General features: G+C 39.1%; 2 protein-coding genes across 5 annotated transcripts in view; one reads left to right on the top strand and one right to left on the bottom strand.

The window, feature by feature from the left end:
* The window catches only part of dnmt3bb.1 (DNA (cytosine-5-)-methyltransferase 3 beta, duplicate b.1), a 44,320-nt gene extending 38,754 nt beyond the window's left edge, over positions 1-5,566 (bottom strand). The window contains exon 1 of one of the 4 annotated variants that reach the window (XM_034695903.1): positions 5,191-5,566. In XM_034695903.1, coding sequence (XP_034551794.1) covers positions 5,191-5,198 — 8 coding nt within the window. In that variant the 5' untranslated portion in view covers positions 5,199-5,566. Of the gene's footprint in view, positions 1-4,229; positions 4,470-5,190 lie in introns of those variants that run through there. The other 3 variants (XM_034695904.1, XM_034695905.1, XM_034695906.1) reach the window with 3 other exon arrangements.
* Positions 5,567-6,265: 699 nt separating this feature from the next.
* commd7 (COMM domain containing 7) lies at positions 6,266-15,769 on the top strand. The gene is made up of 9 exons (XM_034695907.1): positions 6,266-6,428; positions 8,543-8,596; positions 8,927-9,029; positions 9,406-9,462; positions 9,682-9,719; positions 11,537-11,627; positions 14,258-14,307; positions 14,388-14,436; positions 15,485-15,769. Exons 1-9 carry the CDS (start codon positions 6,348-6,350, stop codon positions 15,559-15,561), a joined length of 600 nt encoding a protein of 199 aa, XP_034551798.1. The 5' UTR covers positions 6,266-6,347; the 3' UTR covers positions 15,562-15,769.
* The last annotated feature ends 12,158 nt before the right edge of the window (positions 15,770-27,927 follow it).

The raw sequence follows: 27,927 nt of genomic DNA, 5'->3' as shown, positions 1-27,927 counted from the left end.
TCACAAGTGTTACATGATGCTGACTTCATCTGTCTTCCCTGCAGAGAAACATTAAACTACAGTAAGCTCTCAAACGTCTGCCATGTCAGATAGAAGAGGACAATCTGAGTAAGAAGAAGACAACTTAATGTAGACCTGGTTCCAGAAGGACAGGAGTGATGCAGGGAGTCTTTGTTTTTGTGACAAACTGAAGTCGTCCTTAAATAAATGCATGTTGTGAAAATCAGCCTGGGCTCGATTCCAGTCTGTGGCCCCTTCCCCTCATGTTATTACGATTCTCTCTCTCCCAGTTTCCTGCTCCACCCTCTGTCCTCTCCTCCCTAAAATAAAGGTGTCAATGCCCGTAATGTAACTCTAAACGAACGTCTATCCAGTCATTCCTGATGTTGAATAGTTTGCATATTTCAGTCATGCAGAGACATCAGTATTCATTTCACTCTGACTAAAAAACTCCTCACTGGAGCTTTAATGTGAATCCACCCGCAGCCCTCAGGGTTCAACTCAGCTCCAGTCATTATTTAATCAACTGTGAGATTAAAGCGATTACCTTTTGAACTACCTTTAACATTTTCAATAATTACCTTAAGACATTTGATCGCTACAACAACAACTGAGGAGCTAAATTAAGACGTTAGCTATATTAAGGGGAATAAAGCTCAAACAGCAGAACAGTCAGTAAATCATGTGGGCTGAAATTCACACAACAGACTATCAGACCACAAACTGTAAAGGCTGCTGCAGCAGGTTGTTATTGAAGAGTTTGGGTTTCAGAATAAAAATGTAAATAAACTGATTCATCCTCTTTCTTCGACTTGATTGAAAATGAAATTGCTTTTTTAACCCTGCAGCATCAATAACGTGCAAATTCTAGCGATCAAACTCCAACTCAAGGAATCATCCTGTACCTTTCAAAGGGGATATTAGTCTGAGCAAACATCCTGAATACAGATGCATTAAAGGTTATTCTGCAAAGATTATCTCCCTTATTAAATGTTTTTATTTACATTGCACCGCCTAAAGTTAATAATAATAATAATAATAATAATAAATTTTATTTAAAGGCGCCTTTCTCTGCACTCAAGGACACCGCACAGATAGAAATATATATATACACGAATTCACATTAAAGGAAACAAAATCAGAGTCAGAAATGAAAACAATATAAACTAACAAGGGGTAAGAAAAAAAAATAGAAACAATAACAAAATGACAGAGCAGTTGGAGTCAGACGGAGTAAGCGGTTTTGAACAGACATGTTTTGAGTTGTGATTTGAAATGGGGGGAAAGAATCTGTGTTTCTGAGTTGAGGTGGTCATGAGTTCCAGAGACGGGGAGCAGAGCGGCTGAATGCTCGGCTCCCCATAGTGGTGAGACGGGCGGAGGGGACAGACAGGTGTATGGAGGAAGAGGATCTGAGGGAGCGGGAGGGAGTGGGAACATGGAGGAGGTCGGACAGATATGGGGGGGCGAGGTTGTGGATGGTCTTGAATGTTAGCAGGAGGACTTTGAACTGAATACTGAACTGAACAGGGAGCCAGTGGAGCTGTTGGAGGACAGGAGTGATGTGGTGGATGGAGGGGGTTCGGGCAATGATACGGGCAGCTGAATCTCAAGGCTAGGTTACTTTGGACTTTAATCATGCACATCACTTTTCTGTCTCACTTTCTTAACTTAATGTCTTTCTACAAAACATTAATAAAGTTTATTTTAATGCATGAGGCTCATGAACTATCTTTGTAGAGCAGAAGACCAAAAACCAACAGGTGTGTATCTTATGAACCCACAGAAGCAGCAGGTACCGACATTTCAGTGCACAGAAACGTAAACAAAAGGCTGCTTGAAAGTTCAATGAGGAAACTTACATTTGTGCACTTGCATGCTTGGAACTGGGCAAATGTCACATTTCTGTATCATGATCTTGCCTGCTCTGCAGCTCTGCAACTCCTAACTGACTCTAAGGGCGTCACAAGCATTTAATTGAATAAACTGATATAAGAAATAACAGAAACTATCTCTCTTCCCCATAAATACTGACACTAATGCTCCTTTCTCTGGTGAAAATTGTGTTTTGGATTCATAGAAACTCCTACAGCTGCATGCTCTCTCCATCTAGAAACATTATTTTCTCCCTTTAATAACCCGAGTGGATAAATTAAGCCTCTCTTTAAAGTCCTGAGTTGAAATGTGTTGTTTCTCTAACACACATCACTTGAATATATCTTCATTAGTACCAGTAACTGAGCTTCCATGTCAGACTGTGACCCCAGAGTGTCGGCACAATCTGACAGAAGTGTTGACGAATGTGTCTGGCACTTGATCAATGACTGTCATCATCTAATTATCGCCATCATCATCATCATCATCATCATATATCAAAACCACAGTGTGACTCATTTATCCCATAATACACTGCTCCAGGGGTAAAAAAAGGAATATTCACTGAGAGCATTATGAGATGGTGACAGGTGTGATCCCCTCAGGATTAATCTAAAGCAGCAGAACAAAAACACACTTCAAAGCAACATTAACCGAGTCATAAAGAGAACAAAGATCCTCAATCCATTACAAAACCATCCACATGTTCTGCTTTAGACCTGGTTCAGAAATACTCAGAGGTATCTACAGACTGTTTCTATATATATATATACAGACGTGTGCAGACATGTTGTGAAGGAGATCTTAATCTGATGCTTTGTTTATGTTTGTTATTGCATGCTATTTTGTCCCTTTTGGCACACCGTAGTGAAGCTGCTGCAGAGTCTACCTGCTTCCTGCCGCCCTGACATATTTCAGAAAACACTCCCAGGCAGCTCAGTTTATGTTCACCTTTATCAAACATTACTTTGAGTCTATGAGGACTCATGCAGGTGCAGCTCCTCAGACTGACGTCAGCATGCAAACCGCATCTCAAAAGTTTCCAGCTCATTATTTATGAGTGTGCGAATCACTACAAGCCCTTTGAAGCTGTCACCTCGCTCTGAGTCACGGTTTCAGACCACACAGGTGTAGCTGTGCAGGATTTATTGGAATATTTAATCTGAAAGTCAAGATTATAAAGTACCTTTCATTGCATTCATTAGCATCCCTGATCTAGACACTCATAAGAATGCTTTATATTGTTGATATCGACTCAAGGACAGCTTTAAAAAATGTTGCTGTTTTGTTGCTCTGTAATCTGAATGACTACAACTGTAGCTACTTCCTTTTAATTAATTAGTATTTATTGTTATTGTTATCAATATTTGTACTACTGTTTTTACTATTGTGTGTTTTTGTTATTATTTTACATTTATTTTATTTCTTTTTTTTCCAAGACTTATATCATTATTGTGCAACAGAGCTTTTTTGTATCCTGTATCCTTAAAAAATGTTTGAAAAATAAAGTACAAGAATAAAAAAAATGTTTTAAAGGGCAAAAATAGTGTCTGATTTTTTATATACATTATTATTATTTTATTTTATTTACTTTATTTATTTAAAGTTTAAATGTATGTTAATTTCATATTATCATAATTACTATTTACACAATTATTTTCATTTAATAATTTAATTTTTCCATTATTATTATTAGATTTAATATTATTATTATTTGTATGTATTTACTTATTTTTAATATTGTATTATCTATTATTCATATATTTATTTTTACTACTTCAAAGTAAGTAGGAGTCATAAATTGAAACTTTTGGATGGTATTTTAAGTTTAAAAACTGCTCTATTGTTGTTTATTCTAGCATCATAACTCAGGAAGTTATTTTAAAGTAGAGCCCACATTGGTTTACTTTATAAGAGTTAATTTACACTAATAATATATTATTATTGGTATATAAACACTTCAAAATTAGTAAATTTATCAGAGCCTAAGTGACTTATTAACAATGTGTTTTAGGTCCTTTTAATTTCTTTCCTCCACTGTGACAGTAAAGTTGCAGGATTTCTGCAAAACAAGATATTTGAGAGTGTTGCATCTGACTTTGAAAAGACTATGTTCAATATGTCTTGGTATTTGACTGACCTAAGAGTAATTGCAAACGTTTGAATAATGATGTATTCAAACTTCAGTTGAATATAAAAGTACAGCTCAGGTAAACATTACAACACTTTCTCTAAAGTAAGAGCTGAAGAGCTTCACTCACTCAGGTCCTCTGCAGAATGTGGGAGGTCTGTCTGCCCCTGCTGGCGGGAAAATGATTCAACCAGCTGAATTATGTCAATATCCCCTGACTCACCTCCAGGACTGTAATCACTCACATCCACAGGACTCCTCCCCTCTCCTTCCACCGCGTGCTCTCCTTCTGCACCAGCTTCAGGAATAAAACAAGACTACACTTCTGTGCTGTTTTTTGGTTCCTGTTCTCCAAACAATGCATGCTTCACTAATGAATCACCAGGTGGTAAATTGCGCAATAATCCAAGATGGAGGTTCAGAGGTGAAAAACCTGCACCGGCACCAAACATGTTCCAACACTGGAGAGAGGCGCGCAGAAAGACAGAGGACAGGAAACCAACACAGGAGGGACAGAGAGAGCAGAGATCCATGAGAGGGGATGCAGTGAGAGCAGATCCAACACCCCTCATAAGTTAAACCCCCCAGGGCAGGTTTTTAAAATCACTGTTCTGCAAAGAAACACCTTTTACGCACCATAAAACCACCTATAAATAACCACCAATAAACAAAGGCAACATCCTCCATGATATCAGTCTCACATATGAAGGTGTAGACTTCAGAAACTAGAGTTAGAACACTGAAACTTCACATTCCAGCACTAACACATGGAAAAAAGACGCACCGGCGATTCTTTAAATACCGTCCATTCATTATTGTGTTATATCGGTATATCGGTATTATTGAGCCACACTGTTTCCCTTTATATCCTTTAAAACTTAAAGTCATAGATTTTTTAGATGCATGAGGGATTGTTGAGTTTTCTGCTCCCTTATCAGCTTCAAAGACATCTCCATGCAGCCTGCAGGTCTCTCGTGCACATGGGCAACAGGTCTACCGAGGTGCAAACTTCTAATCCATGCGCAAAAGGAATCAAAGTAACAAACATGCCTCAGATACTGACTCAGGCTCTGTGGAGAGCACTGAGTGTGATTTCACACCATGTGCGCACAGTGTGTGATTTATTTCTCGCTGTTATAATTCCTGCATAAACCGCCCTCCTCGTCCCCCGGGTGTAAACTTACATAACCATCCACGCTTCCTGCACTCCTCCACGGTAGGGAAAGGTAGAAGACGGTGTGTGGATGTCAGAGGAGTCGAAGTGAAGGAGGAAGAGTTGTTGAAAAGTGAAAAAAGGAGCGATGAACTTGAGCGCAGATCAGGAGTCGGTCTGGTCCTCTCGCAGGAGTTGTTCACTCTGTCCGAGCATGCTGCTGCAGATCTCTCCCGTGCAACTCTCTCTCTCTCTCTCTCTCTCTCTCCCAGGGTAAGTCAGTGTCTCTCTCTCTTTCTCTCTCCCTCTCTGTGGCTCGTGCGCCCTGCGTGTGTCCCACAGTTCACTGGGTTAACCAAGAGTGGGTCGGCCCATCTATACTCGACCTGCAGGGAGGGAGAGAGAGCAGATTGGTCGCTCCCAGGTGAGAATGTCAACTCCCATTTTCTGTCCCCGGAGGATACAGAACTCCCTCTCTCTCTACACCCCCCCCCCCCCCCCCCCTCTCTCTCTCTCTCTCTCTCTCTCTCTCTCTCCCTCTCTCTCTATTCCTCGCTTTACCATATCTTACAAAAAGAAAAAGAGACTTTCCCTCTTGTGTGCCCTGAGGAACCGAAACGCACTTAGACTTAGTCAACATGTGCACTTTTACAGATATCTGCCTTCCATGAAACCACTGCATGTCTGAAGCTGCCATTCAAACAACTCCCTCCATCCATCTTTGAACCCTGAAGGTTTCTCATGGGTTTAATAGAAATGATTGATAATATGGTGTCATAATGATCTGAAGTATGCTGTATTTTAAAGTTTATTGACTTTAAAAAAAACTTTACATTATATATTAATAACATAGTGACTGTTTTAATAATGTGTCAGTGTTGCTGGATGTAAAAGTAAAGGTATTTATAACTACTTTATAACCATTTTTTCCTGTTGCTCTTGCAAAATGAAAGAAAATGTGAGAAGCACTTTTTAAAAATGCACAACAGATCAAAACAATGCTGCCCATTGTTCTTTCATTACATGTTTTGTATGTTTTCTGGTGTCTAAACTTCATTTATGATCAAAAATGTTCAAATTTCTCCTTTCCTTCTCTGGAGTGCTGTGACGCATGCGCATTGAAGAACCCGGAAGTGCAGTGCAAAAACAGAGCTGGTCGTTTTCAGGAGTTCCAGCTGATTAAAAACGATGCAGCTTCATTTCACTAAAGATGTGTTACCTGACTCTGTCAGCACAGACTTCCAGAACCTCAACAAGTTCAACGAGCAGGTAAAACATCAGACTTTACCTTTATCAAAGAAACAGCAGCAGGCTGACTGACAGCCCGTGAGTCTCAGCTACATGAATTACTCTGCTTTATTTACAGTTCAGGGTTTCATGTGATGTTTCTGTTTTACTCTGCAGCATTTTAAAGTGTTTACAGGAAGTGTTCTTATAAATCAGAGGATGTAACAGCTCTGTTTCCAGAGCTGTCAGTGAACACAGGTGACAGCGTGTGTGGATCATGTGACTGCAGACTTTGTGCCTCATGTTTGTAACATTACAAACCATCTGTCTCATTTTAATTCTACTGAAGATCCACTTTATTTATAAAGAATCTTTTATACATAAAAGCATGCAGCTCAAAGGGCTTCAAAGAACAGAGGGAGAGAATACAACAGACAATGGTAGAACAATAAAACAAGAGAGAAGATGGTGATCTTAAAAAATACTGAGAAATAAAATGAAGTCAAATGAAATAAATACAGTACAAATTAATAAAATAAGTAAGGGTAGAAATAAAGAAATAAATTAGGTAAATTAGATAAATAAATAAGGTAAATAAATAAGATAAATAAATAAGGTAAATAAATATAGTAAATAAATAAGATAAATAAATATGGTAAATAAATATAGTAAATAAATAAGATAAATAAATATGGTAAATAAATAAGGTAAATAAATATAGTAAATAAATATAGTAAATAAATAAGGTAAATAAATCAGATAAATAAATAAGGTAATTAAAAAAAATAAATAAATAAGCTTAATAAATAAGATAATAAATAAGGTAAATAAATAAAAAATAAGATTAATAAATAAGGTAAATAAATATGATAAATAAGTAAGGTAAATAAATAAGATAAATAAATAAGGTAAATAAATAAGATAAATAAATAAGGTAAATAAATATGGTAAATAAATATAGTAAATAAATAAGATAAATAAATAAGGTAAATAAATATGGTAAATAAATATAGTAAATAAATAAGATAAATAAATAAGGTAAATAAATAAGATAAATAAATATAGTAAATAAATAAGATTAATAAATAAGGTAAATAAATAAGATAAATAAATAAGATAAATAAATAAGATAAATAAAAAAATAAAAATTAAGATAAATGAATATGGTAATTACATATGGTAATTAAATAAGATGAATAAATAAGGTAAATAAATATGTTAAATAAATAAATTAGATAAATAAATTATATAAATAGATAAGATAAATTAATGAGATAAATTCATGTTATAATAATGCAGTCCAGGTTTAATAAAACCTCTGTGATTGAACATGAAATGACAGGAGGTCTTTATATAAGGAGGAGTAAGACTGTTAGGAGCTTTAAAAACTGTTTAAAATAACCTTTAAATGAATTCTTAAAGAAACAGGCAGCCAGTCCAGAGTTTGAAGAAGTGAGATGATTATTACAATTTCATTTAGCAGACGCTTTAGTACAAAGCGACATATAACACAAGCAAGAATTTAGACTGGAGGGAAAAACCTTAGAAAGTGTGACAACGTGCTTCAAGTTGATGGGACACAGGTTCTGCCATCTAGTGCCAGAAGAAGTGCCTTAAAGATAATGTAGCCACAGCTAATCACAACAAATAATTCAAGTCAACAATATCGTTCAACATTCAACAGCATTCAATGTTCAGTGCTAAAGATTCAATAAGAGCTGGGTTTAGACTTTCTGATTCATCCTGAGGAAAGAGAGGAGAAGAGAAAGGTTAAGTGTTCCCTGAACAGTTCAGTCTTCAGACATTTCTACTGTTGTAAATTATTGTTGTGTTTTATATCATATCATCTCTTACTATCCGATGTCTATAATAATGTGTATGAAAACCTGCTCAGGATACGTGAGGAGATTTAAACTTCCCTTTGATTGCAACCAAGAAACAAACAGAGCAGGACATTTAACAGATTCAAACTCATCTTATTCTGTTCTCCTGCAAACACTACTTGTATAAATGGTCTAAATGTAAAATCAGTGTGTAAAAGCTGAGCCTCTTTGTGTTCCCTCAATAAAAAAAACTCTGATTCATTCGTATGTTTTCACCTGCAGACAAGAAGCAGCTCAATGTTTCCCTCTCTCTCCTTTTTCCACTTTTTACAGCAATTTCCCCGTCTAGTTGAAATTCTGTTCCAGTTCTTGTTGGAGCCGAAAGAGGTGAGTGAGTTCACACACACAGTCGCACACACAGTCGCACACACACACACACACACACACACACACACACACACACACACACACACACACACACACACACACACACACACACACACACACACACACACACACACACATACACACACAGAATTTTGATGTTAACAGACTTTGGGCTCAGCGATTAGCCTTGATAACTGAACCGAGGTAAAATATTCCCTGTCCCTTTGTCTGTGTGTGCAAATTAATGCATACCTCTGTGTGTGTGTTTTTGTGTCCCTGTGTGTGCGTGTGTGTGTTTGTCCCTGTGTGTGTGTGTGTGTGTGTGTGCAGACGGAGAGGTTCATGCAGCAGCTCAGTGAGTTTGCAGGGGAACATGGGATGAGTGCCGGTCCTCTGAGGAACCTGATGAAGAGCGTCCTCCTGGTGCCGCAGGGTGGGAAACAAACACAGACACACACACACACACACACACACACACACACACACACACACACACACACACACACACACACACACACACACACACACCTCTACCATCTGAGCAAAGACAAACATAATAAATCCAGGTGTGTCCAGGTGTAGCTTTGAGATAGTGTGGCGGGACTTTTCTCATATTTTCTTCAGTTAGGGATTTCCTACATTTCCCAGGACTCATCTCGCCTCCCTCTAGAATCTAATTCATTCCCGTCTCAATACACTGAATCTATGCATGCAAGCAGAATTTTCCCACGACACTCATCTTCATCTTCATCCTCGCAGTGAGCACTGTAAGTGTCAGTGACAGTGATTGTTTCGTGTTTCCTCCTCAGGAGCCCTGAAGAAAAACCTGACAGCCGAGCAGATCAAAGAAGACCTCGTGACTCTAGGTGCACATCTGAATCCTTCCCCACACAGTCAATCATTACCAAAGAGGTCAATTCTTAAAACAAGGGGGTTAAGTATAGCTGCTGGTGTTCTCTAATGACAGCATGTCATATTGAAACTTCTCAGAGAGTCGGTGGGGATCTGATTCACACGCCATTTTACTCAATACTGTAAAAAGAATTCAACATGAAACTGAATCACAACCTCTGCTCTGTCCTCAGGGGTGAATGAAGACAAGGCGGCTCACTTTTCAGAGCAGGTAACCTTTCATATCTGCATGAGTCGTCTTTTAAGTGCATGATTTTAAAGATTGTGCACGTTCTGCAGTCATGCTCCAGTCTGCAGCCAATCAATCTTCAAATCAAGACTCTTTCCAAACAGAGCAGGTCTAGACCGTCCTCTATGTTCTATTATTAATAAAGACCCAACATCAAGACCGGATCAGATCCAGTCCCATCTTCCAGACAGGACTCAGTCTGATCTCATCTTAATCCACCATGAGCAGAGCACTTTGCAGCATTTAGCAAGTTACAGTGGCAAGGACAAACTTCCTTTAACAGGCAGAAACCTCCAGCAGGACCAGACTCATGTTAGACACACATCTGCTGAGACCGTGTTGGAGAGAGGGATAGAGGGAGATGAAGAGAGAGAGAGATGATAGTGGGGAGACGGATAGTAGTAGTTGTAGCAGCTGGAGTCTGACACGTCCACAGCAGCAGAGATCCAGAGGAACCTACGAGACAAGGGAGCTCATGGACTCCAGAAAGGTCTAAGAAAAGAGAGAAGAGAGGGAGACCAGAAGAAAGAAAGAGAGGAGAATAAATGGGGAAGGAAAGGACGGGATAAATAAAGGAGACATAAAGGATGAAGAAACATGGAAAGAACAAATAGTAAGAAAGAAAGGAATAAAAGAAAGAAAGGAATGAAAGAAAGAAAGAAAGAGGATGAATAAGAGACAAAAAAAAGGAGAGATCCAGAGGAACCTACGAGACAAGGGAGCTCAGGGACTCCAGAAAGGTCTAAGAAAAGAGAGAAGAGAGGGAGACCAGAAGAAAGAAAAAGAGGAGAATAAATGGTGAAGGAAAGGATAGAAGGAAAGGATGGGATAAATAAAGGAGACTTAAAGGAGGAAGAAACATGGAAAGAACAAATAGTAAGAAAGAAAGGAATAAAAGAAAGAAAGGAATGAAAGAAGAAAAGAGGATGAATAAGAGACCAAATAAAAGGAGAGATCCAGAGGAACCTACGAGACAAGGGAGCTCAGGGACTCCAGAAAGGTCTATGGTTAGTAACTTTAATGGGACAGGAAGAGTTAAAGTGAGAGACAGGCAGAGAGAGGAGAGAGAGGGAAAGACAGGATCCCAGTGTGTCAGTCTAAGCCTATAGCAGCAGAACTAAGACCTGGTCCAAGCCTGATCCAGCTCTAACTATAAGCTTTATCAAAAAGGAAAGTTTGAAGCCTACTCTTAAAAGTAGAGAGGGTGTCTGCCTCCTGGACCCTGACTGGTAGATGATTCCAAAGGAGAGGGGCCTGATAACTGAAGGCTTTACCTCCCATACTACTTTTAGAGACTTTAGGTACGATGAGCAGGCTTGCATGTTTGGAGCGTAGTGGTCTAAAGGGTTATAGGGCACTATGAAAGTCGTGATCGATGGTAGTGGTGAGACGGAGAGTAGTAGTCTGAGTGTATAGCAGTCTAAGCCTATAGCAGCATAACTAAGAGCTGGTCCAAGCCTGACCTTATAAGTTTTAAGCAATAGGATGCAATTTCATCCATTGCATTGAAGGATCCTTCCCCTGAACTATCAAACACTTCCAATCACAGTCGGGGTCTGTCTGCGCCAAAAAGAAAGTCGATCAATCGGGAACACTTGGTGGAAAAATCCCCAAATCCAGCTTTAGGGGCTTTCCAGCTCCGTCCTTTAGGAAACTCAGTTAGAAATGAAATGAGATCAATCCTGAATTTCCCTCTGTGTATTAAGAACCACACCAAAGTCTCCTTATCAAGCCTGAGGGGGTTTTATGGACGTGTGTGTGTGTGTGTGTGTGTGTGTGTGTGTGTGTGTGTGTTGCAGTGGGGGGAGCACTACGCCGCGCTGACCAGACTGGCTGTGGGACAGACTTTAATGGTGAACCAGCTGGTGGACATGGAGTGGAAGTTTGGAGGTGAGACAGATCCAGATCAGGTTTGAGTCTTTGTTTGACACCTTTGAAGGTCTGTCGTTGATGACCGCAGAGCCTAACACATCATTAGCATTCCCTTTTTTTCTGCTTACTCTTTGTTTTCTTTGCTCAGGGCTCATTAAAGACCCTTAAAGGGGGACAGCTGATGGGTCTCTAACAGACCTCGTTGTTCATGCATATACAGGTATTAGAGATGCTAATCCAGCAGCCAGGAGAGCTATTAGCATCATGCTCATCTATTCAGACTAAACGACGCCGTGCTTCAGTTTGAAGTGGAGTGGGCAGGGTGTGGCCGTATGTGGACTGTTATTGACATGCTAAACCAGGAGAGCAGGAGAGGAGTCTGTGCCTCTGCATGCCACCAAGGAGTAGGAGTCAGTTTGGTCCACGTCTCAAAAGAAACTAAAGTCCTGAAGGTGTCGTTTAAAAACCTCAGGGATGAATCATTGGAGATTAATTCATCTTCAGTTGTTCCCAACTTAAATCAGGGACTAAAGAAACACTCAGGAACATTTCTTTCTTTATTTTTAACACTTTATTTTTTCATTTTTACATTTTCTTTTATAAGATCAGATATAAGATAAGATATACTTTATTGGCCTCCCATTGGGGGAAATTCTTTTGTTACAGCAGCTCACAGCACGGGACAGGGGAACACAACAATGTACTAACATAGTTAAAAATATAATAACAATAATAATAGCAATGATAAAGGTAAAATAGAATAGATTGGATTGGATTGAGTAGAATTAAAATAAAATAAAATAAATTAAATTAAATTAAATTAAATTAAATTAAATTAAAATAAAATAAAATAAAATATTATAAGATATAATAAAAAAAAATAAATAAATAAAAATAAAAAATAAGATATAATAAAATAAAGTAAAATAAAATAAAATATGAAATATGAAATATAAGATATAATAAAATAAAATATTATAAGACATGATAAAATAAAATTACAAAAACAGTAGTATTGCCAACAACTGGCTTTAAACAAGTGGTCACGACTTTAATCAAATTACACACGTTCACAAACAAACAAAAATAAATAAATAAACACATAAAATAAGAAGAAAGCGAAAAAATCAAACACACTTCAGCAACAGGGTATATAATTTACCTGCATTAGATTTAATGGAGATCAAGAAAAAACACACCACATAATAATAATAATAACAATAAATTTATTTATTTAGCACCTTTTAAAAACTGGGTTACAAAGTGTTTTACAGAGCGAGTAGGGTTGCAAAATTCTGGGATTTTTGAAAGTTGGAAACTTTCCATTGGAATAAACCAGGAATTGACTAAACCAGGCATGTCCAAAATACGGCCCGGGGGCCAATTGCGGCCGAGGTCCATTTATTTATGGCCCCAAGCTTCCATCTTAAATTGTGTTATTTATAGCACATAAATGAATCACCTTCTGAATCATCTGTACATTTGTAGTTTCTTTCAAGCACACAAACAAAACTAAATCAATCCAGAAACGTCTCAAAAAGCTTCATATGGACTACTTGTGTAAAGCCAAAGCTCTGGGAATTCTTCAAGGTGGCAATAAAGAAGAAACACGTGAACTCTTAAAGCTGACTGGTTTTTCAAATTAATGTTTTTACCATGATGTGAAAATGTTCTTGATGAACACTAAAAGTTCAGAATACACAAAAGAGGACACAAGACAAGATCAAAATTATGAAATTGTGCAGAAAAGGCAAAATTAGATGCATAAAAAATGTTCAGAACTCAGGAAAATAATTATTTTGTTCTAAAAATGTGTCTGCTGGTCAGAAAAGTCTTAAAAACAACATGAAAAGAAGTGTGATGAAATCCAGATCATGATCCTGCCATAGGAAAATAATGACACAATATTTTTCCCACTTTGCCGGACCTGAATGAAAAACATTTTCCTCCAGAAGAAGATAACGTTTGCTAATCTACTGTTACTGTTACTGATTTATTGAGAAAACATTTAAAATAATCTTATTAAATAGATATTTTATATGTAACGTTTATGATTCCAAAGTCACAGTAGGAGCCGCTGGCCCTGAGGTATTCTGACAACATCATATGTGGCCCTTTTTGAAAAAAGTTTGGACACCCCTGGACTAAACTGAAGGTTGGCTCTAAATAGGGAACTTAAATATAGTTGGGAAAATATGTTTTATTATAATCCTGACTAAAACAACCAGATTTCATGCAAGTCCAGTTAAATATCTCTGCTATTCCTCAATCACACGAGGCATCGAAAGAGATGACAGAACAAAAAGATCCTTTTAAAAAATGATGCCTTTTCTTTGCAGTAGTTTGAATGCAGGGTTTATAAGGGATGGGGTGAAGTAAGGGTCTGATGTGATGGGAGTTAGACTAAATGTTTGCTTCAGGCTGAAATGGTGTCGGCATTAGAACCAGATTTTGGGAGTGTTCTGAACCACATGGTTTTTTAAATGGATGTTTCTTTACTCCAGAACATTTCAATCAAATAAAAAAGTCAGTTTCCAAAAAGAAGATGAACCTAAAGTTAGCAAAATAAAAAAGTGTCATTAAAGCATGTCGGGTTGAAAACAGTTCCTCAAACTTCAGCTGCATCTCTGTCTCTCTAACCTCCACAGTGACCGTGGGAACCAGTGAGGTGCAGAAAGTGGGGAACATTTTCCTGCAGGTAGGAGAGCTCTGTAAACTCCACATTCACCTGACGGACACTCAGACGCTTCCTTTAACCAACACTTTGTTCTCTTGCAGCTGAAGCTGGTGATCAGGAAGGGGAACTCAACTGAGAACGTCTACATGGGTAGGTGGATTTGAGCTTCTGCAGAAACAACCCACGCTCTGAGACCTCCTGTTGAACGTCAGCACGATCTCTCCTGTCGTCTTTAAGGAACATTTGAAAGATGAAGTTCAGCAGATAAATATTCTATCTTTAAATGTGGAATAAAAATCCAGGCGCAGGAGTTCTCCAACATTCCTAACGTTGCTTTTGTGCTTTGAATCCATTTCTGAAGGGAATCGGATTCTTCCCTGAAAAAGATTGATGGCCCTGAAATGTGATAATGTGCCTTTTTCTGCTGCTGCTGCTGTGTTGCTTCACTCAAGCAGACAGATATGTATTATCAGCAGGAATGTGAGGTTTGCAAAAGAAGAGGAGAGAAAACTCAGTTTGACCCCTGAGCGGGAGACTTTCATTTACTTTTGATACAAAATTAGCGAGTTTGAACATGTCAAAATTTAAGAACACATTTCGTTTTTGCACATCTGTCCTCATTTCAGGCAGTTTGTAGAAACAACATCTCAGTCATCATAATTTGTACTGTACAAAAGAAAATAGGACTCAGTTTCCACTTTATTCAAATCACACATCTCACAGAGTCGGTTTTCTTCTGGGATACTTTTAAATCGACCGACCTCGATGACCAGAGGAAGATCACCAGATCTTAACTGTGCAACGTTTCCCTGCTGCTGCCTCTCCTCTGTGTTCCTGTGTTCACTTCATCCTCCTAACAGCTTCATGTTCTTCATTTAGGATGCTTTTAAAAGTGCAGTTCTGGGTTCTTTCAGCTGCTTGCTGGCAGAGGAAAGTGGCAGGACGGCATCTTTTGATGAAATGCAGTTAGCAGAGAGTGATGGAGTGTTTCCCTCAGGTGTAGGATAGAGCTCCGTCTCGGTAGTCTGCGTCCAGATGAATCCAAATGCAGTGTTTTTTTTGGCACTCGTGCACTAATGCTTGAAATGAGGAGGACATATGAAGACAGACCTAAAGGGAGCGGTGATAGTGATGTGTTTTATTTATTTATGAGGGCGCAAAAGATGATTAATCTCACTCTTTCCTGTTTCTCCTCCAGAGCTGACGCTTCCTCAGTTTTACAACTTCCTACATGAGATGGAGCGAGCCAAGGCCAGCATGGAGTGTTTCAGCTGAGTGTGTGTGTGTGCCCCTGTGTGTGTGTGTAAGAATGTGTGTGTGAACATGTCAGGATGTAGCCCGAGGGTGTGTGTGATATGTATTGAATCATTTAGATGTGTGTGTGGTGCATTCAGTGACTGAAGAAAAACACAAAAGAGATTTTATTTACTGCATTGAATTTGTACTGAAATCAACAAATAAAGAAAAAGAGGATGAATCATGACGGTGAGGCGTCAGTTTGTGACAATAGAGGATGTTTTTATGTCTGAACACACGCCATCATCTGCTGTTTGCACCCTAAGAAGTGATTTCATGATGTCAGGTAGAGGAAACTTCTTGGAGCCCTGTGGGGGAATGAGAGCATTTCATTTCAGAACTAACTCTGTAAAAACGAAGGCAGAAATTCAACCTCACCCACATGAGTTTGATCAAGCCCAGTCCTGCTGTTTGCATGATATTACATACATCAGTACATGATGCATGATGGATACAGACGCAGGTAGAGACACGTGGCAGAGTCAAATCACTGAAGGATAAAAGTTTATGTTAAGAAGCAGCAATGTAAACCTTGATGGAGCTGACTACCTCACCAGCATGCTTCTAAACCTCCAGGCAGATTACAAAGCAGCAGCAGCGAGCGGCTCGGCGGTAACGTGTGTGTACTAGTCCTCCTCGTCATTCCTCCACATTTCTATTCTTTTAAAATATACAGTAATTAGCTCAGCACTTGAACGGAGAGTCATTGTCTCTGCACGTCGACGCCGGTGCAGGGTTTCACAGCCCGTCAGACTGACTCTCAGGAAAGGGCGCCACAAAGCCGGCAGCACGTGCGCTCTGTGAGAGAAACCCAGTGTCACCCAGCAGAGAAGGATGGTGCCGGACGCATGGATGTCCTGGATCTACAAGCATGCACACCCCAAGATGTCAAAGTCACCACCTGAGATGAGAGTCAGCAGAGTAGATCTTAAAACAGGCGACACATTGTGCACACAGAGCATGGGTAACTCAAAAACTGAAGACATATTATATATTTGGTTTTGTTTGTTGTTGAATGGCCTTGTAGAGGGTGGCGGGTGGGGAAGGGTGTTGACATTCAGATGTGCCAACTGATGTCTATTCTACCTTTTTATACCTTATGTTGTATGTCACACTGTCTGTCTGAAATGTTGAAAATGTTCTACAAATAAAGTTTAAAAAAAACAAAAAAAACTGAAGACATATTTGTGTTTTTATATTTGCAGTTTTGCACAGCGGTGGGTCTGCTTTTGGTTGTTTGTCACTTTACAATCTACTTTATTTATTTAGAACATTTTAAAATACAATATAGTTTACCAAAGTGCAGCACAGTGAGGTCAAATAAGTTAACACACACACACACACACACACGTACACACACACACACACACACACACACACACAACATAGAACAAAAATGAATGAAATACTCAGAATAAAACACATAAGACAAATTCAAAACTGAAATAAATAAATAAAATAAAAGACACAAAAAAACTTAAAACAAAATACTCAGACACTTAAAACACTTTAAATATAAATAAATAAAATACAATAAAATAATCACAACTAAACATGTCACTTTAAAAAAAATAGTTAGACACTTTAATATACTAAAAAAAAATACAATAAAATGATCACAATAAAACATATAAGACACTTTGAAACATACTGAAAGACTCAATAAACACTAAAAACAATGATAATAATAAAATACACGAGACACTTAAAAACATACTTAAAGTCTCAAAAAGTAGTGTAAAAAATATATAAATTAAATAATCAATAAAACATATAAGGCACTTAAAAACACACTTAAAGACACATAAAACACACAAAAAATAAATAAATAAGATAAAAAAAAACACAAAAAAAAAAAACAAGACACTATAAAACACGTAAAGACAATCAAACACTAAACAATAAATTCAATTAAAAAAAACAATAAAATAATCATTGTAAAACTCATAAGACACTTTAAAAGACAAATAAAACACTGTAATAAATAAATAAATAAAATAAAATAGTCACCAAAAAACTTAAAAAAACAGTAACATTATTTTACAAGTGAAACATAAATAAATAAAATAATCAGAATAAAGCACATAAGACATTTCAAATCCCACCTAAAGACAATCAAACACTGTAAACAATAAAATCAATAAACACACCAATAAAATAATCATAATTAAACACATTAGTTATTTTAAAAACACTTTAAGACATAAAACACTCTGAATGAATAAAATAAGAGAACCAACAGAGACAGAGACCACGCAGCTCTCATGATGGGTTACAAGCCAAGGAGTAAAAATATGTTTTAAAGGTGACATATCACGCTTTTTTCATCAACATATATTGGTCTAAGAGGTCCCCAAAACATGTCTTTTAAGTTTAGGCTCAAAAAAACACTTTGAAATCAGATTTTGGTCTGCCTGTAAACCCCTCTTTTTCAGTCCTCCTCAGAACAGTCTGTTTTCTCTCTGACCACGCCCCCTCAGGAAGTGGGTGTGCCCTCGGCTCTCCAGCATGTTGATCTAATGTTTACATGTTGGCTGAATATACACGGCTGCTCACAGACCCGCGTTACTTCAACCCTCTGAATCTGATCCAGAATCTGATCCTGACGGAGAGGCGCCTGCAGCAGGACCTTTCTGAACCATTGGTCACAGATTTAGTGTTTCTTGTTGTTTTATTTATCAGCATGTCGACATGTGTCTTGGTACACAGCTACAGCTACAGCTATGAACATGTAGCTATGTGGCTATGCCAATTAGTGCTAGCACTTATCCATGATAAATAAAAATCATCCACTAGATCTTCAAATCTGCAGACGTGGGGAGTCAAACCGACCTCTGCCAGCCAGAAAGGCAGCAGGACCTTTCTGAAGGATTGGTCACAGATTTAGTGTTTCTTGTTGTTTTATTTGTCAGTATGTCGACGTGTGTCTTGGTACACAGCTACAGCTACGACATGTAGCTATGTGGCTATGCTAATTAGCGTTAGCACTTTTCCATGAAAACTAAAAATCATCCACTGAATCTTCAAAGCGACCTTTGTGTTTATTAAGACAGCCTACAACTAGCATGCCTCCCTCCTAAGCTCCTTGTTAGCACACATGTGTGCAGGGAATGAAAAACGGAGGAGGGGTTGAGTTGTATTTTATACAGTCTATGGGCTGAACAAGCTCCGAGCTCTGACTTCCTGTTACAGACCGGATATTGTTGTTACGTAACAAAAACACTGAAAACTGAAACGGCTGGTTTCACACACATTTACAGAAAGGTGGAGAAATCAGAACAGGGGCAGAATGGATTCTTTTCATTCTCGGGGGGTTTGTAGACAGGGACACAGATTTCAGGGAGAGAACCATTAAAAAGTCCATTTTGCATGATATGTCACCTTTAAGACAGGATTTAAAAGATGGGAATGTTGGGGAAGTCTAACACGAGGAGGCAGCTCCCTTTATACTCCACCATGCTGCACTTTTATTCCAAAATAACATGCTTTATATGAAAATGCATGAATGTTTCAGAAGAAGTGACGGGTCAGGAGGTGTGGCAGGCTCTCTACAAAGACTAACATCCTTTTTAAGCAGAAACTGATCTCATATCGCTCCCCCTCAAAGTTCCTGGACTCTGATGTAAAAAACATGATTCTTATCTGATAAAACAAACTGACAATTCCCTTTAAAATATCAAACCATGTTCAATCACTAAATGAAAGGTTTCTTGCACAAGCTGTAAAGTGTAATTTCACTGTTTGTGTGTTTTGTTTAATACACACTGGATATTTTAACATGGATGCAATCAAGTCCAACTGCTGATCTATGATATCATGGGTTCATGTTGACTGCAAACTGCAGCAAGGTGTGTCAACAAATACAAACCTGTCTGCAGAAATGACTAATAAAATACAAAAACAACAAAATCTCCAACCTCTCCTTCATTTCTGTCTGCTCTGGAGGAGAGTTCAAACCCTTTACCCTCATGCTTTCTGCTCCACAGTAACTCAAACACATGGCCTCCTCATTTCCTCATCCGGCCATGAACAAACAGCATTATGTCTCCTTCCTGACACACGACTCTGAACCTCCCAGCTTTACAGAGTTATGGTAAACAACAGGCGAGCATGAACGTACGGATCATTGAAGACTTTGCCCTCTTTAGTTGTGATGTTATACTTCCCATTTTCACAGTTTTTATTTTTGACAACTTAATATCAAAAGTTAAATATTATGCAGCACAAAAAATAAGAATGATAAAAACATAAAATAAATAAAGTAAAATAAGTTGTCAGGGTTAAAACAGCACACTCTATTATCAGGGCATAAATAATCATTGAAACACACAAAACAGGGAGGGTCTTATTTCTTATTTCTTACATTTACATGAAAGGTTACTCATTTACAAAATGATCAGAGCCTTAAACATCAACATGACTCAGAGAGGGCTGCCATATCAAAACAAAGTGTTAGCAGATACCCTGACTGTATGTTTTCCCAGTTTTTATTTAAGAACATGGTTTTATTATGAAATATAAAACCTTTGCATCAACTCTGAGGGTCAAACTTCTCTCACATGCATTCAAATAAAGAGTTTTTCTCACCTGAGCAGCAGATTTATACAAATTTATCAACATCCTCAAACCAAACATGTCTAAAATCTTCTTCTGCACCTAGCCTGTGATTGATTTTTACTTTACTTAATGTTTGTATTCTTTATTTCACAAATATTAGCAGAAGAAGCAGAAGGAATGGAGAAAATATAAGCACAATACAGGGACAACAAAACAGGGATAATATCACTACAGTTCACAATTTCACTGGGATTCAAACATGAAGACATTTCTGTTGTTTCCCAAAACAGGATGAAATCTTTGTGTCATTAAAGCTAGGGTTGGTAGCATAGACTGTATAAAATATGGACGTAGTATCCGTGACGTCACCCATCTGTTCCTGAGAGCTGTTTTGAAGCAAATCGACGGCAGCAGCCATATTGGTAATGCAGAACTCAACTAGGCAGAGTGTGACGTAGTGTGAGCCTCTTAGCCAATGGCTGTGTGTTCCCGACCGGGAGTCACGTCAGTCATGTCCTTATTTGGGCAAAACTCATAATCTTAATATCTTCTTAACCGTCACGTTAGAAAAAAATTCACCCCCCGTACAGTGTGTGCCATTAGAGAGATTAGCTTTGTAGGGCCAAGCCGTTTTTTGAACCAGGCTGTAAACATGTTTATTAATGCTGCAAAGATCGTCTTTTTCCCATTCATGTCTATGTGGTTTCCGGTGTTTCTGCAGCCAGCCTCAAGCGGATTTTCGATGTATTGCAGTTTATATCACTTCCGCATTGGCTTCATCGTTTGAGACCGGAGTTTGCCGCTTGGTTGGTAGCCACGTAAAAACTAGCATGGATTTGAATGTAGCATTTCCTCAGGACTCCGTCTAACCCCTCCCCCCCTCCCCTCGGAGCTCCTCCAAAACCACGCCCCCGCTCACATGAACGGGCGCCGCTGATTCATGACCATATGATGGTGACTGATTCCAAACCGGTCCTCACCAAAACATTCTCATAGTGAAAGTTAAAAACACAAACAAACATGACGCTTTGCAGGGGGCGGGCAGAACGGCAGGACAGGATCTGATTGGTTTGATCAGTTGGCTCCTGATGGCAGGGATTGGTTGGTGTTTTCCCAGGTTTACTCCGGCTGTAGATAGCAGCTTGTTTTACCTCTTTTTTAAGAACACATTAAGTATTGATTACCATCAGGACAGAAAGATCATTTTAACCAGTAGAACAAAAAGAGGATCTAAATCTGAACACCAACCCCAGCTTTAACTGAGGGCAGAGTGACACCTTCAACCTCTCAGCTTTACAGAGTTATGGTAAACAACAGTCATGCATGAACGTTTGTATCATTGACTTCTGTCTTAGTTGTGATGCTTGAGTTATACTTCCCATTTTACTCTCAATGATGTGTTTTTGTTTATTTATTTATTTATTCAACCTAAAAGGTAACATTTTCTCAGTTGCATTAAAAAAAAAGCAGCAGATTTATACAAATGTCTCAACATGCTCAAACCAAACATGTCTAAAATCTTCTTTTTCTTACTTCCTGGATCTTTGTTTTTGTAGCCTGTGCTTTTATTTGACTTATTATTGATTTCACACCTGTTGGTCCATATTGGCCAAAAAAAAGCAGAAGAAATAGAGAATAGAAACACAACACAGGGGCAACAAAAGAGGGATGCAATCACTACAGTTCACAATCTCACAGGGATTCAAACACAAAGAGTCGTTTGTTCAAATGTTTACAGAAACAGGATGAAAACTTTGTGTCAGGAAGAGCCGAGTGAATCAATTAATCAGCACATATGTTTCTCAGTACAGCATGAAATGTAGGGACAAAATCAGAATCTAATATAACCTGCTCTCCTCCATCTTGGCGATTTAAGGACGATTTCATATGTTTTATGCTACCTGGAGGTTTTCACATTGTTCATGCATGTTAGAAACTTGCACTGGCACTGCAGATCATCACCATCCCTGAAGTCATTCCTGATAATGAGTCCCAGATATTCCACCTTGTCCGGCACACTTACAGCGTCATCAGAAATACAGAAGGAAGGAAAATGTTGCCTTTTATGATCACTCTGACTCTGTTTGCAGGATTAAACCTAACGTCATGCTGCACAACGTTTAGATATCAAACTCCAAGAAGTCACTGTAACCCAGCTCATTAATCACATGTCAGTCTGAAGGAACGTTTTTCCAGAGTATCCTCCTTTAATTCAGCAGAACATGACTCACATAAATCTCAGCTGTCCACACTCGCTCCACCCTTTTGATGCTGCAACAAGTTATCAACCAGATCCCCCTGTGTCTTTCATCAATCAATCAATCAATCAATCTCAATCAATCTTTATTTGAATAGCGCCAAATCACAACAAACGTTATCTCAAGACGCTTTTACAAACATAGGAGGTCTAGACCACACTATGTCAAATTATGAACAGAGACCCAACACCAAGACAGGGTAAGACTCAGTCTGACCCCACCTTAATCCATCATGAGCATTGCACATCGCAGTATTTAGCTAGTTACAGTGGTGAGGAAAAACTTCCTTTTAACAGGCAGAAACCTCCAGCAGGACCAGACTCATGTTAGACAGACATCATGCCTCGACTGAGTTGGGTCTGGAAAGACAGATAGAGGGGAGTAAGAGAGAGAGGTGATAGTGATGAGACGAGTCGTAGAAGCTGTTGCCGCTGGAGTCCAGCACGTCCGTATCAGCTGGAGTCCAGATCGTCCGCAGGAGGACGTCTACGGCAGCTCAGAGGAATCTACGAGACAATGGAGCTCAGGGACTCCAGAAAGGTCTATGGTTAGTAACTTTAATGGGACAGGCAGAGTTAAAGTAAGTGATGAAGGGGTTGGGGGGAAGAAGGTGAGCTAGGATCCCAGTGTGTCAGTGTGCCAGTTCCCCCGGCAGTCTAGGCCTATAGCAGCATGACAAAAGCTGGTCCAAGCCTGATCCAGCTTAACTATAAGCTTTCTATCACTTCTTCTGTCATGATAAAGCTCAACGTAAACAGAAGTAACTCCGGGTTTCTCCCCTCTGTCACTCTCACATTCTTTCACTTTCTCCTCAGGTTGAACTTCTCCCTCCTCCATCCCCCCTCTCTCTCTCCGTTCATGCTCTCCTTCCTCTCATCATGTGATCGAGCATGTCGCTGCATGTTCTCATCCACACAGGGAAAGTGTAAAGATCCTCCTGTATGGCTTGTTTCTCTGTTATTAGACTGCTTTATCTCTATTTGAATATGATGGAGGATGAGAGCCAGCATGGAGGAGGTTGGCTCTGAGTCAGTGAAGGTATGACAAAGCCCAACAGATGATCTTAAAGGAAGAAAGAAAACCTAGCTTCTATTGCTCAGACTGGATCTTGTTTTCACAGTAAATGTGGTAAATAAAATATATGGATGCATATCCTGTAAGGACTTCTGCATCAATGTTGATTCAATGGCAACAAAGCATTCCGGTTGATGCTTTGTGGTCATTTGATGTGAAATATGTTGTGCTGTGTGGAGCATTGTGTTTTGGAAAAGTACAGACTTGCACATGGCAAAATGATGCAGTCTTCTGGAGCATCAGGGTATTTTTGACAAACTGCATTGGACGTATATTTGGATCTTTAAATCTTGTGCTGGCTTACTTGAGTTTGGACACACCTTCCCATTCAATTCTTTCTATTTATTTTAATTATTTTCAACATTGTAGATTAACACTGAAGACATCCAAACTATGGAATAATCTGGTTTTGCCATAATCTGGATTACAACAGTAGTCAAATAGGACGATCCATTGTGTGCTAACCCTACCTCTGAACAACACAACTGATGGTCTCAAACACATTAAGAAGGCAAGTCCTTCTACAAATGAACTCTTGACAAGGCTCATGTTCATTAGAAACCATTCCAGAAGACCACTTCATGAAGCAGACTGAGAGAAACCATTCCAGGGGACCACTTCATGAAGCAGACTGAGAGAAACCATTCCAGGAGACCACTTCATGAAGCAGACTGAGAGAAACCATTCCAGGAGACCACTTCATGAAGCAGACTGAGAGAATACCAAGAGTGTGCAAAGCTGTCATGAAGGAAAAAGGGGGCTACTTTACAGAATCTAAAATATAAAACAGATTCTGCTTTGTTTCACTTTTTTTTAAAGATTAAATAATTCCATATATGTTCTTTCATAGTTTTGATCTCTTCAGTATTAAAGGGGACATATCACACTTTTTTCATCAACATATATTGGTCTAAGAGGTCCCCAAAACATGTCTTTAAAGTTTATGCTCAAAAAAACACTTTGAAATCAGATTTTGGTCTGCCTGAAAAACCCTCTTCTTCAGTCCTCCTCAGAACACTCTGTTTTCTCTCTGACCACGCCCCCTCAGGAAGTGGGTGTGGCCTCGTCTCTCCAGCACATTGATCTAATGTTTACATGTTGGCTGAATATACACGGCTGCTCACAGACCCGCGTTACTTCAACCCTCTGAATCTGATCCAGAATCTGATCCTGACGGAGTGGCGCCTGCAGCAGGACCTTTCTGAACCATTGGTCACAGATTTAGTGTTTCTTGTTGTTTTATTTGTCAGTATGTCGACGTGCGTCTTGGTACACAGCTACTAACATGTAGCTATGTGGCTATGCTAACTAGCGCTAGCACTTTTCCATGAAAACTAAAAATCATCCACTAGATCTTCAAATCTGCAGACGTGGGGAGTCAAAGCGACCTTTGTGTTTATTAAGACAGCCTACAACTAGCATGCCTCCCTCCTAAGCTCCTTGTTAGCACACATGTGTGCAGGGAATGAAAAACGGAGGAGGGGTTGAGTTGTATTTTATACAGTCTATGGGCTGAACAAGCTCCGAGCTCTGACTTCCTGTTACAGACCGGATATTGTTGTTACGTAACAAAAACACGGAAGTCTGAAACGGCTGGTTTCACACACATTTACAGAAAGGTGGAGAAATCAGAACAGGGGCAGAATGGATTCTTTTCATTCTCAGGGGGTTTGTAGACATGCCAGGGAAACATATTTCAGGTAGAGAACCATTAAAAAGTCCATTTTGCATGATATGTCACCTTTAATCTACAGTGTTTACAATATTTAGAATAAATACAAACCCTTGAATGAGAAGGTGTGTCCAAACTTTTGATTATTGGGATGCAGATGGATTCACTGAAATAGAGAGAACAACACAGTCAGAAGTTAGTGATGATCAAGCTTTGAGGTCCACTGTTCACCTGTAATACTGGTTCAGAAAATGAAGGTAGGAAAATGTAAGTGTTGCTTACATGTGTTAGCTTGCTTAGCTAAGTGAAATAAAAACAGTGACTTTTCATTGTAGGTGGAGTTGAAGTGATTTTAAATTATGCTTAATTGCAGAGCTAATAACTAAAAATAAATAGAAAGACAACCCTGCATCTTGAAACTGTTTTTAAATGTTTGTTTGTGTTTTAAATGTTTCAACAGAATCTGCTTTCTGTGTTTTCCCAAAGGGGAATAACCGCAGACTGTTCAAGGAAATAGTCTGTTTGGGAAAGAAGAGATTGCTTGTGAGTGCCTCCTCAGTGTGTGTGTGTTAATGTGCCTCCTCTGTTTGTGTGTGTGCGTGTCTGTGTGTGTTTTACCGTTGGTTCCACAGAAGGAAGAGGAAGTTTACAGCGAACTAACTCAAATAGCTCCCAGCTGTCAAACGATACAAGCGTGTTCTTTGCTTCTCATCGTGCCCTCGAGCTGCGAACACACAGGAGGCACATTCCTACAACACGGGGATGTACATTAAATGTGTGTGTTTGAGTGAGAGAGTGTGTTCTTTAAGGTGTTTCCATGGTAAGCACTGATCATGCAATGTGTTATTTTTGCACCAGATAGATAGAAACACAAGCCTCTCTTAAGGGTTTGTAAGAATCATAATGCACGTGTGTAAAATCAGAGTGTGTGTTTGTGTGTTTGTTCAGTCCAGGTGCAGAAAGACAAAACCTGCTATGGAGGAGGAAGGGTTTCCAAGTTCATCAGAGGTCGTGACTTTAGGGTCAAGTGACAAAATTTTTGTCCCATCATAAATACAGATCTGTGCCTGGGCATGTTTTTCAAGCTCACGTTATGGACCTGTTGTTGCATTGTATGCAGAATGTGACCAGTGTCCCTGATAAGAAGATTAAAGATACCATTTAGGTCATTACTTGTGAAAAACACTGCACACAAAAGACAGGTGTGCAGAACCGGTTTCTTTGAAGCTTTACAGGACACAGGAAACATGGGAAAATGCAGAAGACATAAAGACTTACAGCCATTGGAGAAGAAGAATGTGACCATTGGCTCTTTATTTATCTTTCACTCAATGCACATGCAAATACAAACAATCCACAGTCCATGTCAAAGATAAGAAGTGACTGTGTTTCTGTGTACAGGTGCACCTGTCTACTGTCATCAGCTTCAACCTCAACTTTTCTCGTCCCAAAGGAGAATTTGTTTTTGCAGATATAGGTAACACAAACAAACTAATCCACATGTGATCTCTGACTCGGTGCACTGATATTCAGGGGTGTCCGTTTGGCTCAGCCCTTTAAGATCTATGTACGATGAGGTGGACGAGCTAACCCAGCACCAGAGTAGCATCATGCTAACAGAGCTAACACCGGACACGAGCGCCACATTGGAAGGATTTCACCTGCTGTGGGCGGACAGGATACAGGAGAGCAAGACTGAACTAACTGGTGAAGAAGGCCAGCTCAGTCCTGGACCCTGTGGAGGTGGTGGCTGACAGGAGGATTATGGCCAAGCTGTCGTCTCTGATGAACATTTCTTTTCTATATATATTCTTGTACTGTACACCTTCTTGTCTGCTGCTGTAACTCCATGAATTTCCCCGTTGTGGGATGAATAAAGGAGGATCTTATCTTCTCTTATCTTAAACCTATGCACAGAGGCTAAAGTCATCCAAGGCAAGAGTTCCAAAACTTTGCAGCCTGTGACCAGCAACCCCTTGAGGTGGTTAAATGTTCCTCACTGGATGATTGGATGAAGAAGTATATACATGGCTTCATAGACAAAGTGTGGCAACAAAGAAAATAAAAAACAGATCAAGCATGTAGTATTGGGACGTTTTTTTTTTTCAAATTGAACCCCTATTTTTGTTTATATTTTTATGATTATGGATAAAATATGAGAGTTTTGTTGAGGAAGATGGAAGGCGTTTAGGGACCCCCATATCAGTGTTTTACGTGACCCCTTCAGGGGATCCTGACTCCCACTTTGGGAACCACTGATCTATGGGAGCACCTTTGGATTGTTTCAAACCTGCAGAACTTTCCTGTGTGTCATTCCTGACTCTCTCTACACAGGTTTTCTTCTCTAACCACTTCTCACTTTATCTCTCAATAAAGGCTCAAAAGCCCCAAAATGACCAAATAGAAACACTGATGTCAGACTCTGCAGTTCAACACTTATCTGGGTGTACATTCTTTCGTTTTTGATCACCTCATGTGTTAGTGATTGTGATGAAGGGAATGCAATACATCTCTTCAGCTTCATGTTTTTCTTTTAATCCATCTCTCAGACCTAAATCAGATAAGATGTGATGTTTTTTTCACCGTTTTTACCCGGGTGTTTTTGGTTTTTCCCCACAGCCAGGAACCAGGAAAACAGGACTCTAATCTGAATCAGCATCATGAAGAAAACCACGCAGCTGTTTTACCACCTGTGAGTTAGAAGCTGAGGGAAAGTACAACAACAGCTCTTTAACCAGATATTTTTTGATTGAAGTATCAACAATAATCTGTTAAATCATGGGC

This window comes from Notolabrus celidotus, chromosome 11 (genome assembly GCF_009762535.1).
Source record: "Notolabrus celidotus isolate fNotCel1 chromosome 11, fNotCel1.pri, whole genome shotgun sequence".
In the NCBI taxonomy this organism is placed as follows: domain Eukaryota; kingdom Metazoa; phylum Chordata; class Actinopteri; order Labriformes; family Labridae; genus Notolabrus; species Notolabrus celidotus.
Note: the sequence above shows the minus strand (reverse complement) of the source record. Positions and strands in the feature narration are given on the sequence as shown.